General features: G+C 36.9%; 2 protein-coding genes across 2 annotated transcripts in view; one reads left to right on the top strand and one right to left on the bottom strand.

Moving 5' to 3' along the window:
• The window catches only part of LIPC (lipase C, hepatic type), a 47667-nt gene extending 44869 nt beyond the window's left edge, over positions 1-2798 (top strand). The window contains exon 9 of the mRNA XM_071568483.1: positions 1666-2798. Within this exon, the coding sequence (XP_071424584.1) occupies positions 1666-1771 (106 nt within the window). The 3' untranslated portion in view covers positions 1772-2798. The remainder of the gene's footprint in view (positions 1-1665) is intronic.
• Positions 2799-6066: 3268 nt separating this feature from the next.
• The window catches only part of ADAM10 (ADAM metallopeptidase domain 10), a 40550-nt gene continuing 29242 nt past the window's right edge, over positions 6067-17374 (bottom strand). The window contains exons 7-16 of the mRNA XM_071568195.1: positions 16269-16361; positions 15465-15648; positions 14646-14809; positions 12882-13065; positions 11844-11994; positions 11360-11543; positions 10139-10247; positions 9644-9864; positions 8807-8933; positions 6067-8324 (exon numbers count right to left, since the gene is read on the bottom strand). Coding sequence (XP_071424296.1) covers positions 8230-8324; positions 8807-8933; positions 9644-9864; positions 10139-10247; positions 11360-11543; positions 11844-11994; positions 12882-13065; positions 14646-14809; positions 15465-15648; positions 16269-16361 — 1512 coding nt within the window. The 3' untranslated portion in view covers positions 6067-8229. The remainder of the gene's footprint in view (positions 8325-8806; positions 8934-9643; positions 9865-10138; positions 10248-11359; positions 11544-11843; positions 11995-12881; positions 13066-14645; positions 14810-15464; positions 15649-16268; positions 16362-17374) is intronic.

Genomic DNA, 17374 nt, shown 5'->3' with positions numbered 1-17374 from the left:
CCAATCTGAGTGTCAGGTACAACAGCTTTGGGTGACAAGTTTGTTGACACCTGTGAATAAAGGATAGAGAAGTTAGTACATACATCCAAGCAAGAATTTCAACAAGTTTTGAAAGCAATTTCTCTACACAATTAATGACAATAACTGATGACAATTTCTGACATTTTTAGAATGGGATCACCTCACTACATAAGGACCACATGAAATTTTAATAAAGCAAGCTACTATGTAAGACAAATATTGATTCTAATATTAAGGTAGTGAAATATTCAGATTCCTACTTATATAAAATACACCAAACCTTAAATATTTGACTTTCCATACCTACTTTCATAGAGAAACTCAGCATCACCATTCTTGAAAATTTTCCAAATCTGGCCCTTGGCACATGCTCCTGCCATAAAAAAAAATAGATTCTGTAACAGCTCCTGCTGTTTTAAAAGCCACGATCCCAAAGCACAACTGGCCTGGCTGCCAAAACAAATTGAAGTGTAGCATAAATCACAAATTAGGGAGCTCTGTTAAAATACTGATTTTTGTACCTTGACAAAAAGTATGGAGGCTGTGAAAGGCTCTTGTCAGGTAGAGTCATTCTCCTCCTGCCCAACACAGCTGTGTCGATAACCTGGCACAAGGCAATTACTGCTGAGGAAATCCTGGGAAATGGGTAACTGAGGCCGGTACTTATTAGACTAATAAAAAATTATGCTGGTACCTTCAGGTACCTAATGCTCCTTAGAAGTTTTCCTTGCTACAAGTGGCAGTGGGAGTTTGTGTCAAGCTTTTAGTGGGCAGTGATTACGTGCTGAGTTCTGTTCTGTGCCATCTGGGCAGTGACATTACTGCTGAAATACTGCATTAATGCTTGGGGGGGAAATGAAAGATTATTAGCTGATTCTAAAAGAAGGAACAAAGGACACTCAAGGGAAAGTACTGCTTCAAAGAAAAGAGGTGTGTAGATTTCTGACTTCCTCAATAGACCAAACATTGTGTATCACAGAATTAGCAATGTTGGGAATTCAGTATTTAAAAAAAGCAGCAAACAAAATATGTGTTGTGTTTTCCCAAGATTTGAACAAAAAGCTGGCAATATTTTATCTCCATGTATCTTTACCTCTCAATATTTCTGATCTTTACATATATGATTAATTTTCCTTTGTTGGATTATCTTATGACAAATACTTAAGCATAAATTTAAAAAGCAGGTAACAAATAGACTATTATGAGGAATAAAACATCAGATTCCGACACATTTAGTTTTAAGTATTCTATAGCATATTTAGGTGCTGATGTTGTTATCATCTACATAGCAGATTTTTACCAAACTCCCAGCTAAATATTAGTATTCCAGCTATTACGAGCATCCCAGCAGCCCAAATAGTGCAATCCTATTGGTAACAGTAAGAGTTGAAACAACGACAATGCCCTGCTGGGAGCACAAAGCCCAAATCCCAGGGAGGGAGCACTGGGAGAGCAGCACGTGGGGTATGATACACTCAGTACTTGGGAGCTGCCTCCTCCCTTTATGCTTTGTACCCACAAGCTGGCATCAGATCCATCCATTTCCTCACAAGCCTATGAAAACAATACCTTCCTGCAAAAGACAGGATAAAGAACATGAGATTCTAACTCACACTGTGCTTACATGCTGTGCTTTCTTCCTAGAATGACATTTTGTTCCCAAAGCATCGACAACGTTCACCTCCATCCAGCCCAAGAGAAGACCTTCGTGAGGTGCGAGGATCGTTTTCAGAGACAGGACAGAAAGTGAGCAAGAACACAAAAAAACAACTCACCAAAATATTCAAAACATACCTGGCCAAATGGGTAAAAAACACACAGCTGCATTAAATACCCCAGTGGTTTCAGAGCGGGGAGGAAAATACATTAAAATACTTAGATTTTGTGATGCAACAGAAAGCTGAAACACGCACAAGCCTACTCTGAAAACAATCAGTGAGCAACTTCATCAAGGCAACAGTCAACAGCCTGTAAAAAAAACTGCTCACCAGAAGTAAAAGTATTACTATTTGAAAGAATCGTTGCCATAAGAGTTTGAAAATCTGCTTTGTTGGATGTAAGGGGGGAGAAAAAAGAGCCTCAAAAGGAGCCTTGTTTCCCATTAAATACTTTGAAACATTAATAGAGAGTTACTATCAGTTAGAACTTCCCCAAATTATTTCCTAGTGAAGGGGGAGTTAAATAGTTCATAAAAGCAAATACTCCTAAATAGGTAACAAAATGCATCTCAACATCCAGAATGCTTGAGCTGTCATACACAAGACAAGCCCAATAATTGTATCATCTAAAAATTCTACACTGAACTTTGCTCTACTTGCAAATGCTTTGTTGTTTAATTAGAGAACTGATTGCAATTACTAGGAGTTTAATGATTTTAATGATGCTTAGTATACCACACAGAATTCTAGCACAACTAAGTTCCCTTAATTTCTGCATTTAAATCATATTCACCTGTTCAGGTAAGGCCTGAGATTTTTAGATTCCAAATTACTGTATACCAGATTATAGCATGTCTTGAAGCCACCAGAATAAATGAAAATGGTAAAACCCTCGAACAGCTTCAGTGCATATAAACAAACTTTATAAAGTCAAACATGCACAATTCCCTTGTTTCCTATGTCAGAATATAAACTACAAAAAGAAACATTATTGTGTTAGATTGGTTTTATTCCCTGGTAAGCACAGACTGAAATAGAAATCAATATGTAAGTATTTCATTTGTCACTTTGTGATGCTAAGCACAAGATTCATTAAAAAATTATGTTTCTACAACTCTGCATTTTGAGTATAATTTGTGTTAAATGTTCTCTAAATGGTAAAAAAAAGTGCAAGAAAGTGCTGAGACCTGGAGCAAAGCAGATTTTTCATACCAAGACATTGTATACTTTTCATACCAAGATATTGCAGGGAGTTTTGAAGCACAATATACAGATGTTATCAGGATTAAAGCAAGATTTACTTAAAAAGCATCCCAAATGAACAAGCTGATCAGAGTGAGCAACCCTGCAAGCAATGAACAGACACCAAGTGTTGAATGCAGACAACTCTGCCAACCATTCAGAGTATTAACTTCTGATTTTACAAGCTATTGTCCATCCTGAGGTGTAATTTTCAGCTGTTTCAATATTTAAAATGACAATTGGGAGCAGCATCTTGATTGAGATAAATATTTAAAGATTTAGATACAAATTCCACACTAAAGAATCTTTAGATCTTCACTGAAAATAAATATTTGAAATGTTTTGTTCAATGAACCAAATTGGCTTTTTAAACACAAAAGTATTTCCACCTTCTATGTCAAAAATTACAATTTAAGTCAGTAATTCCATTCTTCGAGTTGGTATCCCAAATGCTTCAATTTTGTAACATAATTATTTTATTAAACCTCTGTAATAAGTTATCTATTCTGTGATTGTGTAAAAATCACTTGTTTAAATACAACAGCAAGGTCAAAGTAGGAGCATACCCAGAAGAAGGGGATGTCAGCCTAAGTATCCCTGAGGGTCAGGGAAGCACCAGCCTCTTGGTTGGCTTATTTTTTACCTCTGTAGTAGCTCCAATCCACTGGAAACACTTAATTGCCAAGAGACTCAGTGACAGCTTTTTTAGGGGCACAAAGTTGGAATGGACTGTCCTGAAGAATGACAGGAAAGGAACAAACGACAACGTGACCATCTCATAACTCAAAACTGAGACAGAAAACAGAGAACTATGTGTGGCTAACTCAAAATTAAGCACCTCTCTGGATTGTTTCTAGAATTCAATTGTTGCTTCTGCAAAAAGCTAAGTACCTGTCAATTTAACTTCTTACATTTTGGGGTATTTTTGTTTATAAAATACTTATCTCTTTAGAGATGGATTTAAATATTGTCACTGGAATTCCATCTATAACATCAGTTATCACCAACTTTCTAAGCTTCCTGAATGAAATCCTACCCCCACTCCTCAAAAAAGGCTTTTTTCAGAGAATATTGAAGGATGAGAGAGCAAGAGACAAAGGCTAAAAAGAACTGGGTTGTACTTCTCCAGTGCAGCAACTACAATGCTGGGGTTTTGCTGTATCTGATAATAAATAAAGAAGAACTAGAGTTGTGGAGACAGTTTAATGAGATTTGCATGATGTAAAACATCTGTGTTCACAGAGCCTGTCAAGTCATCATCTTCCTGTAGTTACACAACTTAACACTCTTAGAAACATTTCAAACATCAAAACTGGCATTTCTTGCACATTACCATCACTTACTTGGTAAGAAGGCTGATAAAGGATCTGAACTCCAGGAGGAACAAGTATTACTTTGGGAAAATCAGGTGGAAAAAGGGTCAGGTTTGTGCATATTGTGCTGAAACTCAACAGGGATACTGTAGTGCTCTGGGAAAAACCATTCTCCAGTTTAACTGAGACAAGCTGGCATATCCTCAGATAAGACAATCTGAAAACCTTTTAAATTCAAGTGGAAAATTAAAAGAACAATCAGTATTTGAATTCTTGCAGATACGAAGATACTGTTTGTGAAAAATTGTTTCAGAATAAGTACGTCCAAACAAATTCTGTCCCTGTGTTTTGCCAGTCATTACACTAATTTCTGACCTCAAAATAAATAAAGGCCAACTTGCAACATACTCAGAGTCTCACACAATGCCTGAACATAACATTGAAGTCATAACTACAATTTCAAGCACCTTACTTTGTGTTCACTGGAATTATTCTGTCTCCCTACTGGCTCGTGACCTTGGTGAGAGCAGGTGAGAGCATGCACAGCTCAGAGTGACACAATCACTGCTGTCCTTTTAATCACCTCTCTGTAATAATGAACATCCAACACTGAGAAGTAAAAACCTCTTCTTCCCTTTTGTGTTTTCTCCTGAAAGAAATATTGGAATATTAATTGAAAGGCAAATGGTCTGAATTACTTATAGTCTGCATGGTATAAATAAATTTTCATAACTTAAGAGGAATTTGATGCCCTTCTCACACCTACACCACTCTGACTATGCTGCATATGCTTCTGCACCAGAGGAAAATACAAACATTTAATGACTAAAACATGAAGAAATCCAAGATGAATAAATGAATAGGTACAACTACAGATTATTATGTCAATATTAGTTAGAAAAATGACAGCTGGTTATGTATTCATTTGTTTCACATAAATTGTAAATATATTTTAAAATATATGTGAAATTTGTATTTTGGATGCTTAGACATTGTTTCCACCCCTCTGGTTTCCATTCCTAGGGAGACAAACACAACCATCACCAAATCTATTAGACACCTGTGAAGTGGATTAGCAGATGGGCTCTGCTCCAAGTGATTTTCTTTTAATGCCTTTTGCACAGACAGGGCTGTTTAGCTACAAGGAGAAGCACTTTTATAAAAAATGAAGTGCTGTGGGGGAAGCGCTGGGAGGAAGGAACTCTGCACATGCTTTGGTAACAACAAAGTGTCACTGCTCAGTCAGGGAAACAGATGTCTGAACAGGCCACACTCAACAAACAGCCCCAAGAATGAAAGACTAACTGGCAGCTCCTGGATTTAAAAGCAGCCTTATCACTTTAAATCAACCCTGCAACACACACAAAACCAGGGAGATCCAGCTTAGCAGTTTTAAAACACCTTGCAAAAGCACATTTGCTCTGTCTTACCCATCAGTTGTATATTCAGAGTATTGGACATGAACTCTAATATTCATCTACAAATACAGATTTGTTTCTGAAGGTCTCACTCAGGAGCTACAGTGCCAGGCCTGAATACCCCACCAGCAACTAACTCTCATTTTGAAGGCAAGAACAGAGAAAGTTTTATGCCTGTGATCATGTAAGTAGTTTAAAGTTAATTTTAGAGCTTTTCCTTGAACGAGTTAACATCAACATATTTATTCTTTCATGTCAAAATTGAAAAGGGCACTTGGGAAGGGTAGAGATAGTACAATTACTTTTTGTCATGACAGCTCCTTTCTAGCAAAAGCCAAAAACTGAGCAGAAGCAGAATCTGTGTCTCCTTTTTGCTTTCAGGGTTGAACAAGTAAATGGATCTTCAGAACATGATTTCATCAAGTCTATTTATTAATGCATTTCAAGTTTCAAAAAACCTTACATATCTTTGCACAATACTTTATTTTTTGCATTTTTTAGTAAAAATTTCCAAAGTGAACAAAAAAGATACTGTATAAAACACAGTGGACATGAATCAACAGTAGTATTCCTTTTCATTGTCTTGAACTTTCTTTCGGTTTTACCACATCTTGACTTGCAGTGGAGAGTTCAGTGCACATTTCTGTTTTCAGAAAACATTTAACTTAGACTCAAAATAAAATAGGGCAGCATTTGTCTGCCAAAATCCTACCACAGGATAACATCACAGGCAAAAAATTTACATGTTCCAAAGTCTACCACACTCAAGAAGTTACTAAGAACTCTTGCTGAATAAAAGTCACCATTTTAGAAATGCAAACCCACTTCCAATCTTTGCACAGTCTTAAACCAAATGTATTTAAAATGACTTAAAAGCAACTACATACACTTCTAACTAGTTAAGATCATTTAGAATTATTTATAGAGTCTATTGGACTTGGGGTTTCATGTACAAAATTTGTCTCTAAACCATGTACAAAAGCTGTATTTTGAAAAAGTTACCACATACTGTACAAGTTTACAAGGAAGAGATCCCATTATAATCTGTAACATTTTTGGCCTTGCTGGCTTGCGTCACATTATGAGAATGATTGTGTAAACCTTATACTCTTAAAAAACAAAACAAACCAAAAAAGAAACAAACAAAGGAAGCCTGTCCAACCCTTAGTAAATTTTCTCCTAAGCAAAGCCAGGAAAATTATAGCCATTTGCATCTCTAATTAGCTCGGTGCTTTTGGAAAACAAGCAATAAATACATCACAAGCTTAAACGTTTTGTAATGCCCCCTTTCATCTCCTGCATAGCAGTAAGCACCTTAAGACATCTTTTGTTTCATCTTCAAAAATGCCAATTATTTACATTCGTAATAAAAACTCTGGAATGGGACATTGTGCTGTTGAACTTCACTACTGGTATAAAATGTGGGAAAATTGCTAGTCCTAACTACAGTTTTAATTCTGCCACAGTAGCCAGGCAAATCACTCTATTTTAGTGGTTATGAATCAACAAGTATCATGATGAAAAGTTATCCAAACACCTGATAAATTTAAAAAAGAAAATAAAAAACTACAGCTTTTCTTTCTTTCCACATCCCTTAGAACTTAATTACTGTAAGAATATCTGAACAAACCAAATAAACTGGTCACAATTTTTAAAACAAGTTGAAAAACAGGCAGAATTTTCTAATAAAGCATGGAAATATTTCATCTAACTATTCATTATTTAACTGAATAATCAGACAAATTAAAAATACTTATGCTGAGCTACAAGAAAGACACTTACATATAACATTTTTGAAACATTCTGACACTTGCAAAGTTTGCAGAACACCTGTTACATCTCTACGAGACCATCCAATCTTGCTTGCTGTGTCTTAGCAGCTGTTGGATAAAGATGAAATGAGCTTGAAACAACTTTGATAATGATAAAAGAAGTGTGATTGGATTGAAAATTGCTGTGTAAAGCATCACAGGATCCTTGACCACTACACACCATCATCCTCTGTTATCCTGAGTATGTCAATTAAACAGTAATTTCTTCATTAATAGCGGAAAAGTTTTATAATACAAAGAAACATCCATATTGCAATTCTCTTGTTTACAATTGCACACAAGTACGGGTGTACGTTAGAAATACATGTCTGCATATAACAATGTATATACATTGACAAGTCATGTCTCAATGCTGAGGTGGTCTAGCTTCCTAGCCTTGTCTGGCAGTTGAAAAATAGATATTTGTCTCAATTCTTGAGGAAAAGTTTTACTACAGCCATATTTGCCTGCAAGTGAAGAAAATGCAGCAATGAAGAGCACAGAAGGGGGAGAGACTCATGATATGCTAGGCCTTTGTGCCACTAAATTAAAAATACCCAAGGAAAAAAAAACATTTTTCTTCTTTTTTGAGCTGGAAGAGTCACTCATTAAAAATTAACCACTTCCACTTGTTTTGAGGGCATATCATGCTTTTTTTTTTCTCTTCAATTTTTGAGTTAGACTGGGGACAACAACTTATTAGGTTTTCTTTGGAGTGAGTTTTCCCATTGTAGGCACTAGGAAGATCCAAGGCAAAAAGCTGCAGTCAACGTCTCATATGTCCCATCTGATAACTCTCTCGGGGCCTTTGCCGCGGTGGGGGCTGAGTGGTTTGGGGTGGTCTCCTCCTTTTTAAAGTGCCTGTTGCAAAGAAAGGTACCCAGTATTAAAATTAAATTTTAAAAAATCCCCAACAAGTTATTTCCAGAAGAGATGCCCTGGCCATGCAAATTAGACATAACTGTTTTTTCTGGAAGGCCTGATTTAGACCTGCAAAGTTTTAACAAGAGGATTAACTGCAAGGAGTACTTACAGAATACATTTCAGTATCTCAACAGTACTTCCTTAAACAGGCCAATTCTAACAAAATGTAGCATGGAAAAGGAAATAAAAGGAACTCCGACTCAGAAAAAGTCTTCAAAGCTTTCTTTTGATATGCATATTATGTTATGGGAAAATGAGGCAAGTACATTTTTATGAATTGTTTCACTGGCATCAATTCCATTTGTAGATTCACAGTGCCAGACTAAGAACTGTAGGCTGGGACATCTACAATTTCCCTTTATAACAAAATAGTGAGGATAAAGCATTTCTCTATAAATTTAATTATCTGGTGTACTCACCTGGAAGTGGTTTATGAGGAGGCAACTTTGGATTACTGCTTGGAGTATGAACACTGCATATCTTAATGAAACCAGCCATTAGCATGATCAATGCAATTCCCATAAGCAACACTGCCCACCAATAAGCCTAAAAAACAACAACAACAAAAGGTTTTGTGGGCTGGGACACATGCACAAGAGACAGAAGACACTGCATATGGCTTTCCTCTTCCTTTTAAAAGTCATCAAAAAGCTCTTCTGAAACATCACGAAGAATGTGTGACCATAAGATTTTAAAGAATCAAGTCACCAAAGCTGTCACACAGAAAAGCCCAAATGCTTCAGATCCATTCAGTATTTCAGAGAAAATACACTACAACAGAGCTACATAAGCCCAAAACAACCAACAGCTTACACAAAATTGACTATGCAGCTCTACAACGGTGTTTTCATGGTAGCTCTCCTTCCAGTTTATTATTAGGAAAGTGTCATCTAACACAAAAAAATAATGAATGCTAAAGATCAAAACTTAGTTCCTTAAAAGAAATCAAAGCATTCAAATATGAAGAGTTAAAACACGAAAAAAGAGTAAATTAAAAACGTGAACACCAAAACAGAGAGTGGAATGAACAGAGGTATTAACACAAAATATTTACTTGATAATTTGTTTGTTTCTATTCCCTTCAGTCTATCAGACTTATTTGCTACACTGTGGGTGCTTACAGCAGAACTAGTAAAACAAGGGCTAATTACAGTCTGAAGAATGCTGAAGCACTGTGTATATACAGCAACACTTAACTGAATCTTGATTAACAAGAAAATTTTGCATTAGACTTGTAATATAAAAAATACACTTACCACAATCCATTCTGCAATATTTTCATATAGTTCTGGATTAAAAATGGCTTTCTTTAATCTAGCTAGAGGGCCATCAGCATCTACGAGCCGACACCTCATGAACACATCACAGTAGCCTTTGAAATCGTTACAGGGAGATCCAGGTTGCAAAGTAATAGTTTCAAGATGAAAGTGTCTCTCCCACTGGATGGAGCCTGTGCTTGCACAAGTACTTGGGTCCACTGGAAAGTGAAGACAAATTAAACAAACCATTATTGTGTTAGAACATCTGTGCATGAATATCTACCCTGGTGTTCAATGGTTCAAAATGCTTCTCTATTAATCTGTAAAAATGCAAAATAAATGTACTTCCTACAAAATACAATGCAATCTCTCTCTGAAACTAAGTATGAACAATATCACAGAGTGCTCTCAAGTCAACAAAGACTCAAACTATGGGAAGGTTCCTCAGACACCCACTGCTCCCTTTGCATTTACAGTCCAGACAAACCTTACTTTTTCTCATGCAACAGACATGACAGAGCTCTCTGTCGTCCTTGCCATCTGAACTAGCACAGGTACATTCCTCCAGGTCAAACTTCTCACAGATAGAGCCAGCACATTGCTGTGGGAGACAAAAGCACATGACCATGAACAATCAATTTCACTTTTAAGTACACTGACATTAGAAAAGATATTAATCTTTAATATCTGAAAGCATAATTGTAGGTCTGAAGGTGCTTATCAATTAAAGTAATTGCTCCAGCTTCAATGTTTTGGCATATTTAATAATTTTTTAGAGGTGATTTACCCTATTTTGTTTTTTAAAACAGTATCTTCTTTTATAGCCTCAGAGTACCCTGCAAAACACTCACAGCACTACAATGCACACTGAAACATGACTACTCAAACTCATGGTTAGGCAAATAAATCAAACACATCTGCACAAGTATTTTCTCTCAGAAATTATTAAAAATTAATGGCAGAAAAGATTCTGTATTAATTTCACTGCAGGAGGATCCTTAAAACTCAAATAAAAAGTTCAATCTTGTTTCAAAATCAGTAACTATATAAAGATAATTACTCTATCTTTAAGATGATAGATTAGCTGAAAAAAATACTGTAAGCAGTATTTGATTAAAAACCTGGACTTAATAAAAACAGACTTATAGCAACACAAGTTACGGCTCTTTAAGAGGATGGGTTTTGCTTGTTTCTGCTTCCAAGTAAACACAGATCAACTTGTAAGAGGTTTCCCATCAATATTTCATAGCAACTGCCAGGGACTCTTTAACCCAGGAAACTAAGGGCAATTCAGAGTGATTCTTATGTTTGCACATCAGCACTACATGTAAATGTTTGTTTTATTGAGAATACACAGTTGCTCCAAACTGAACCTGTATTGACAACATATGTAATTTTCTGAGGCAACAAAATTACTTGACCAAGACTGGAGAAAAATGAAAAGGCGGAACTAGAAAATGAAACATTTTCGTAAACATGATTTTTACAAAAAATTTGAAATAGAACTTTCTCAAATTGTACAGCTACCTTGGTACTAGTTACTATGTCTTAGTATTAGCTGTATTTTCACAGTTATCTTGATTGAAACCAATAAATCAAACATTTATACTGAACAAGAGACTGAGCTCGTGCTCTTCTCCAGTAAGTATTGAAACCACATTGATCCACAATACAGTGCCCTGCAACCAACAACATGAGCAGTACAAACCATACCCCCTTTATGCAAACTTGTGTGTTCCTGTTGCACACTGTGAAGTTCTCCTTGGCCTCAGATGCCGGACAGAGAGCACTGGAACCATCACACATTCCTTCCTTGGCACAGTCCGAGTCATTCCGACACTTCTCAGTATTGGATTTGAAAGAGCAGCTTGCAGTGCAACAGGGGCCTTGGCTGGGGCTACAGACCAGCAGAGAACATGCATGTCAAGAAAAGCCATGAAGGATCCCCAAAGAACCCTGAAACCTCCTCCAACACTCAGCACATTTCTGATTTGCGTTAATAAAAATGTGAATTGAAAATAATTTTTCTCACAGCATAACTATGCTTATGAACTTCTCACTCATTGTATAAAGCATTTGAAACAAAATCAGTACTTTCAGAAAAAGGCAGGTGAACAGATTCAGGTTCTGAAGTGCCAGTTAAAATTCCCAATAAATGCCCCAAATTCAAGTGTACTGTAACACACATGCACAATACCTGCAAAGTTTGCCTGGTCTTAACTTGCATTTTTTATCTTCTGGTTGGTTTGCATCATAACAGCATTGATCTTTACACTGGTCACTGTATCCACAATCACACTGTTCTCCTTGTTCAACCAGTCCATTACCACAGATGGGCTGCCCAGACTCTGAAAAATGCCAGTATATTTATGTACAAAGCAGTACAAAGAATATGCAAATAGACTTATGAACGTTAACAAGCATCCAGCTAATCAGAGCTGGAAAAGCCTGGTCAAGATGGACTCTAGACTAGGGCTCAAGTCAACTTGCATTACTGCTGCCACCCAGCTTAGTCATGCCCACAATTCACAGAACGTTAAGCTTCTGAGTAAAAAGGTTTTGGTTGGTAACAGTGGGAGGGATAAGGACATTCCGCTAAGTCTCCAACAGAGCCACATCCTTTCCTGCTTCCTTTAACAGCTGCAGGACCATGGAAAAGGCTGATGGTTCTGGGGTGAACTACTGTTACTCCAAAATCCAAACCAACTCACTGTGAGAGCTCACATACCACATACTCCATAACAAAAAAATCCTGTAAAGCCTGGGGTTTTTTAATGTCTAAATAGGACTCCCTGTATTTTAATATATGCTCCTTACCTCTAGTCCTTTCACTGGGCATGACTGCAAACAGTCTGGCCCTGTTGTGTTTGCTGCCTCCCACCAGGCATGTATAAAGACTGAGCAGAGCCTCCCCCAGCATTCTCTGCTCCAGACTCCGCAGCCTCTCTGGGCCTCTCCTCGTATGTCAGATGCTCCAATCCCCTAATAATCCTTGTGGCCCTTTGCTGGGCTCACTCCACTATGTCCATGTCTTTTCTGTACTGGGCAGCCCAGAACTTAACACAGTACTTGAGATCTCAAAATTAATTCTTTACTTACAGAATCTTTGAGTAAATGAAAAGGAAAATTACTAAGATCAATAAAAAATTAAAATAAAAATAAATAAAATAAATTTATGAGTAAGCATAATAATAACAGCTCAAACATTCTGCTTTCAGGATGACTAAGTACATACCAACAAAACAATTATTTCTCTTTTTCTCAAGAACTTGGCTGATGTTTCGAATGCTACAGATAGAGAACTTATTGTTGTTAAGTTTGTCCCCAGAAGTAGCTCTTGCATACATGATGTAATTGCCATTTTCTTTCTGTCCCAAGTTCTTGGACTCTCCTGGAGTACACTCCATTCCAGAATCATGCTGCAAAACAAATATTTTACAACTACCTCTATCACAACAGGTGCAAAAGTAACTGGGATTTGGTAGTGTTAACACAGTGAGAATAAAAAGAATAAAAATAAAACACTATCATATACATAAAGATTTCTTGCAATAGAGAAAGTATATATAAAACCAAGGTTTGGGTTTGGATTCTGTTTGTTTGTTGTTGTTGTTGTTTGGTTTTTCCCCCCAAGACAACAGCATAAAGTATCTAAATTTTTAAGTTTTGGCTTATTGGCACTCTTGGCAACGGACACCCCCAAGAGCATGTCCTGGAATGAACAGTGACTCAGAAAAGGTGCCATCTCCTAAAAAAGAGTGGCTTCACTACCAAAAGGGTATCCTGTTGAATAAAAGCAGGAGAGGTTAACAGAAACACCAGTTCAGTCTTTGTTCTGAGGGAGGTACAAAGAGAACCTCAGAACAGAGCAGCAGTCTGTCCCTGCTGGCCAGTGCCTGCATCTCTCCAGGACACAGCAGGAGGAATGAAATGCATCCAGGCTGGCACAGCAATCAGCAGACCCAGGACACACTGAGTTTTTCAGTGCAAGATGCATCCAACTTCCCAGAAATACCACCTACAGCTCCAAAAGAAATAGCTAGATTTAAAAATTTTCAACACAGTTGTAAGAACTATATAATTCTTATAATATGGTAGAACCACACACATTTTCCTGAATTTCCCAGGATCACATGCAACTTAAGAGTAAAATTAGAAGCCCCATCTTTCAGGCTGATCCAAAATGTTTCACTCAGCAGGACTGGTTTTTCAGCTTCATGTGCTCATAGTATTTTCAGTTGTACTTGGAAGGCTTGTCCTACTCCAAGCAGTGGTATTAGGGACTTTTTCAAGGCACATTAAGAAAGTATTCATGTGTGAATAACTGTTTTGGAAAAACTCATAATTCCTGCCATATCACTTTCAAGAGTAGAAAGCCTTGAAGTTAAGTTTAAAATAAATTTTAAAAAATCCAAACCAGAAAACTTTGTTCTTGTTTGCAGCAAAACTAAAAGCCTCATGTTTTTAGCTTACCACAAACAAATCACATCCCTAAATAAGGATGAAACAATTCTGCTCAAAAACATTCATCTTGGTATCTTAGTTCTCTCTCCAACTTTGTTAGATAAACTTGTAAGTATAAATAATAGAACTGGCTTGCTTGTAAGTTCAATCTTCACTTGTTGAACAGTCCTCTTAATCAATTTTGCATTGATTCTTCCTCCACACCAAGATAAACTAAAATAGATTTCCAAGATGCGTGTGACCCTAGCTTACATAAAAACCAGGAAAGTTTTTAGGGAATAAAGTACCTTTGTAAGGGATTGAACTAATATATATATAAACAATTGACAAAATCCACTGTTGTACCAGTGTCATCAAATACTCATAAAAGAGCTCAGCTTGGCCATTCCTTTGTGTTTGTACCCATTGTGTGTGCACATATGCACTTGGAGTCAGGATTCTACTTCCCATGTTTACAGTAAGTAAAAACTCCATTTGTAAATCATGTTCTTTGAAATGGTTGAAAGTGAGTTAAGAGATCAACAGTAATACTCACAGGTGAACCAAAGTTATGCCCAACTTCATGAGCAAAAGTAATGTGAGAAACCTTGGGAGGGACATGAGAGCCATAGTTCTGGACAGTGATGATTCCAGTGTTCAGAGACTTCTTCTTCCCATCAGAGTACAATTTGCTCTTCTCACATATCCCACCAGAGCTCCCTGCGTTCAGACAAAGGTACAACAGTTAGACAGTTAAGGAAAGGAGTATTGTATTACTTTTCTAATGACACCCAGAGCAACAGTTTGCCTCCTCAGTGGAGGTTTACAGACAGAGTTCTTCTGTATAATTAATATTAACACAACCTTGAAAGTAGATTAGGTTTATTCACACTAATGCTCCCAACACTGATTGGATACATCCACACAAGAAGTTAGCTGGTTTAGAAGAGCTATTAAGAGCTATTTTGAGCTTTCACTGCATGGACAAGCCCTTATTTCCTCATACCTGTAGTACAAGACTAGCAGGGTGCAAGGTCTGACACACTGGAATTTCCCTGAGTAAAAAAATCCACAGCCTATTTGCAGGAGATCCTCTGTCACAGCAAGAGCATTTACATAAAATGCCTAAGATTATCTACATATCATTGTCAGAGGAAGTGACTCATTTTTTCACTGCACAATCTAAAGCTGAAAATGCTTTTGATGTGTTGGTTAGTGAGACCCATGTTTGGAAGGTCAATAATCAAGTGCATCACACTTAGTCTTTGGAAAAGTCTAAAAATGTTGAGGTTAATTTCACCAAATTTTTCAATAATTTGGCTTTGTACTGAAGCAGTGCCTTTTCTCACAGCACGGAAGGTTTGCACACAATTACCTGAGGGGGCCCCAACCCAGGCCAGACCAAGGACTCCATCATCAAAATCCCGGTCTGTAAACACATAGGCCAGGCAATAATCATCATGATTCTGTTCTGAGTTCAGCTCCAGAAACTTTTCCACACCAATGTTAGGAAATCTAAAGGGATTGGAAGAGTCCTTCTCATCTACAGTTGTGTTGATCTGAAAGTACATTGAAACAAACTGTAAGACATGATTCCTTTTCACTTGACTTGCAAATACCAGCTAAGAGGATTACTATTGTCAATACCTTGTTATGGCACATAGTTGAAGATGTTGCTTAAAATTTATAAGCCTTGACAAATTACCACCCCAATGTTTGGAAAACAAAGTTCTTCAATAAATAAAGAATTGCATTTGTGTAGTAAATCCCCACTCTCTTATTTCCCTCTTTTTCCTTTCCATCAGTACCCAAAAGCTTGTATTTATCCTGTTAAATCATCACTTTTACAAAGAACTTTCAACTTGAATAACCATTATTTGTTTTAGCATTAAAGTTCTTGGAGAGCAGCAATACAGACCATTCACTGCTGAAACACAGTAAAGTGATTCTTAGGAAAAAAATTGACTACAGCTTAACAACAGAAATAGTGGGATTCTGACAATAAACACTAAACCCAAAGCAAATAAATGGTTTAGGGCACCATTTACTACAGAGACACTTGTGTTAAAGAACTTTTATAGAACAATAAATGGGTACAAGTGAACAGGAACAGGACATTTGAAAAATACAGTCTCCAAGCATTAGCAGTGAAGCTGAAAGTATTTCCAGTACCACTTACTCTTATTCGTTTCACCATGAAGCTGATGTTACGGATTCCTGAAAAATCTGTGGACTGGTAAATTGTGTCAATGGCTTTAACATGGCTGGAGATCTGTCAGAAACAAAAATACCTGCAGATCAAAGATCAATGCACTGCACTAGAGCTTATCCTGAATGAGACTTACACCTCCACAATAAGGTCCAGTGCTAAAGGAATTCTAACACTCCTTTTTCATCAAATGCTGATGGCAAATAATGGAAATAAATCACTACATAACCACTAGTTACTGCTACCAATATCTGCATTCCCACCACGCCAGATAACACCGAAGGATTTTGTTATTTGCCTTTTTTTTTAACATATAACTTATCAACTATTCTAACACCTGTTTTTGATACTGCTCCATTCATTCAATACAGCTCTGTAGTTGAAATTGTATGCAAAGCATTACATTCCTTTTTTGGAGAAAAAAATTTACTTGTTACAGCATCATTCTTTCACTTCTGGTAGAACACAAATGTGAAAAAACTAATCATTTACCTTTTCTAAGAGCACATAGAAATGCTAAGTCATTTAAAATCTGATTTCGAGAGCAACTTCAGAACTTTGAAACATGTTACTTGAATTTTGTATGTACAGTGTGATGAATAAATAGTAAAAGTCAGATTTGCAAGTGGCAGTAAAACTTCAGACTCCTTGAGAAGTACATTAACATGCTAGTCATACTTTCAGCAAATTATCAGCAAAAACACCCAATCAAATCAGCCCTTTTCCCAGTCAATAGTATATTGACAAATGAAAAGCATCTGCCTTTAGCTGCCACTGCTTTTTAACCAGTAAATTTTAATCTCAGTATCATTAGCTCAGTGTTTTGAGCTAAAATTTCAAAGGGAAGGCTACGCAAGTGTTAAACCAGAGGCTTGGCAGGCTGTCAAACAGGATAGAACTCTTCAGGAAGTATTCTTTCTCTCAGTAAGAACTGAGAATAGTCTGAGTGCAAGTCCTGCTCAGAGGTGCTAAACACACCACAGCTGCCATTAGTAACTAAAGCACAAGTGCCCAGGACTTTTGCCACAGAACAACATCTCCCAAGTGAAATAAAAAGCTGTTTCAGTAATGTCAAG

The sequence above is a fragment of the Pithys albifrons genome, chromosome 13 (assembly GCF_047495875.1).
Source record: "Pithys albifrons albifrons isolate INPA30051 chromosome 13, PitAlb_v1, whole genome shotgun sequence".
Classification (NCBI taxonomy): domain Eukaryota; kingdom Metazoa; phylum Chordata; class Aves; order Passeriformes; family Thamnophilidae; genus Pithys; species Pithys albifrons.
The sequence above is the reverse complement of the archived record's forward strand: the minus strand, read 5'-3'. Positions and strand labels throughout refer to the sequence as shown.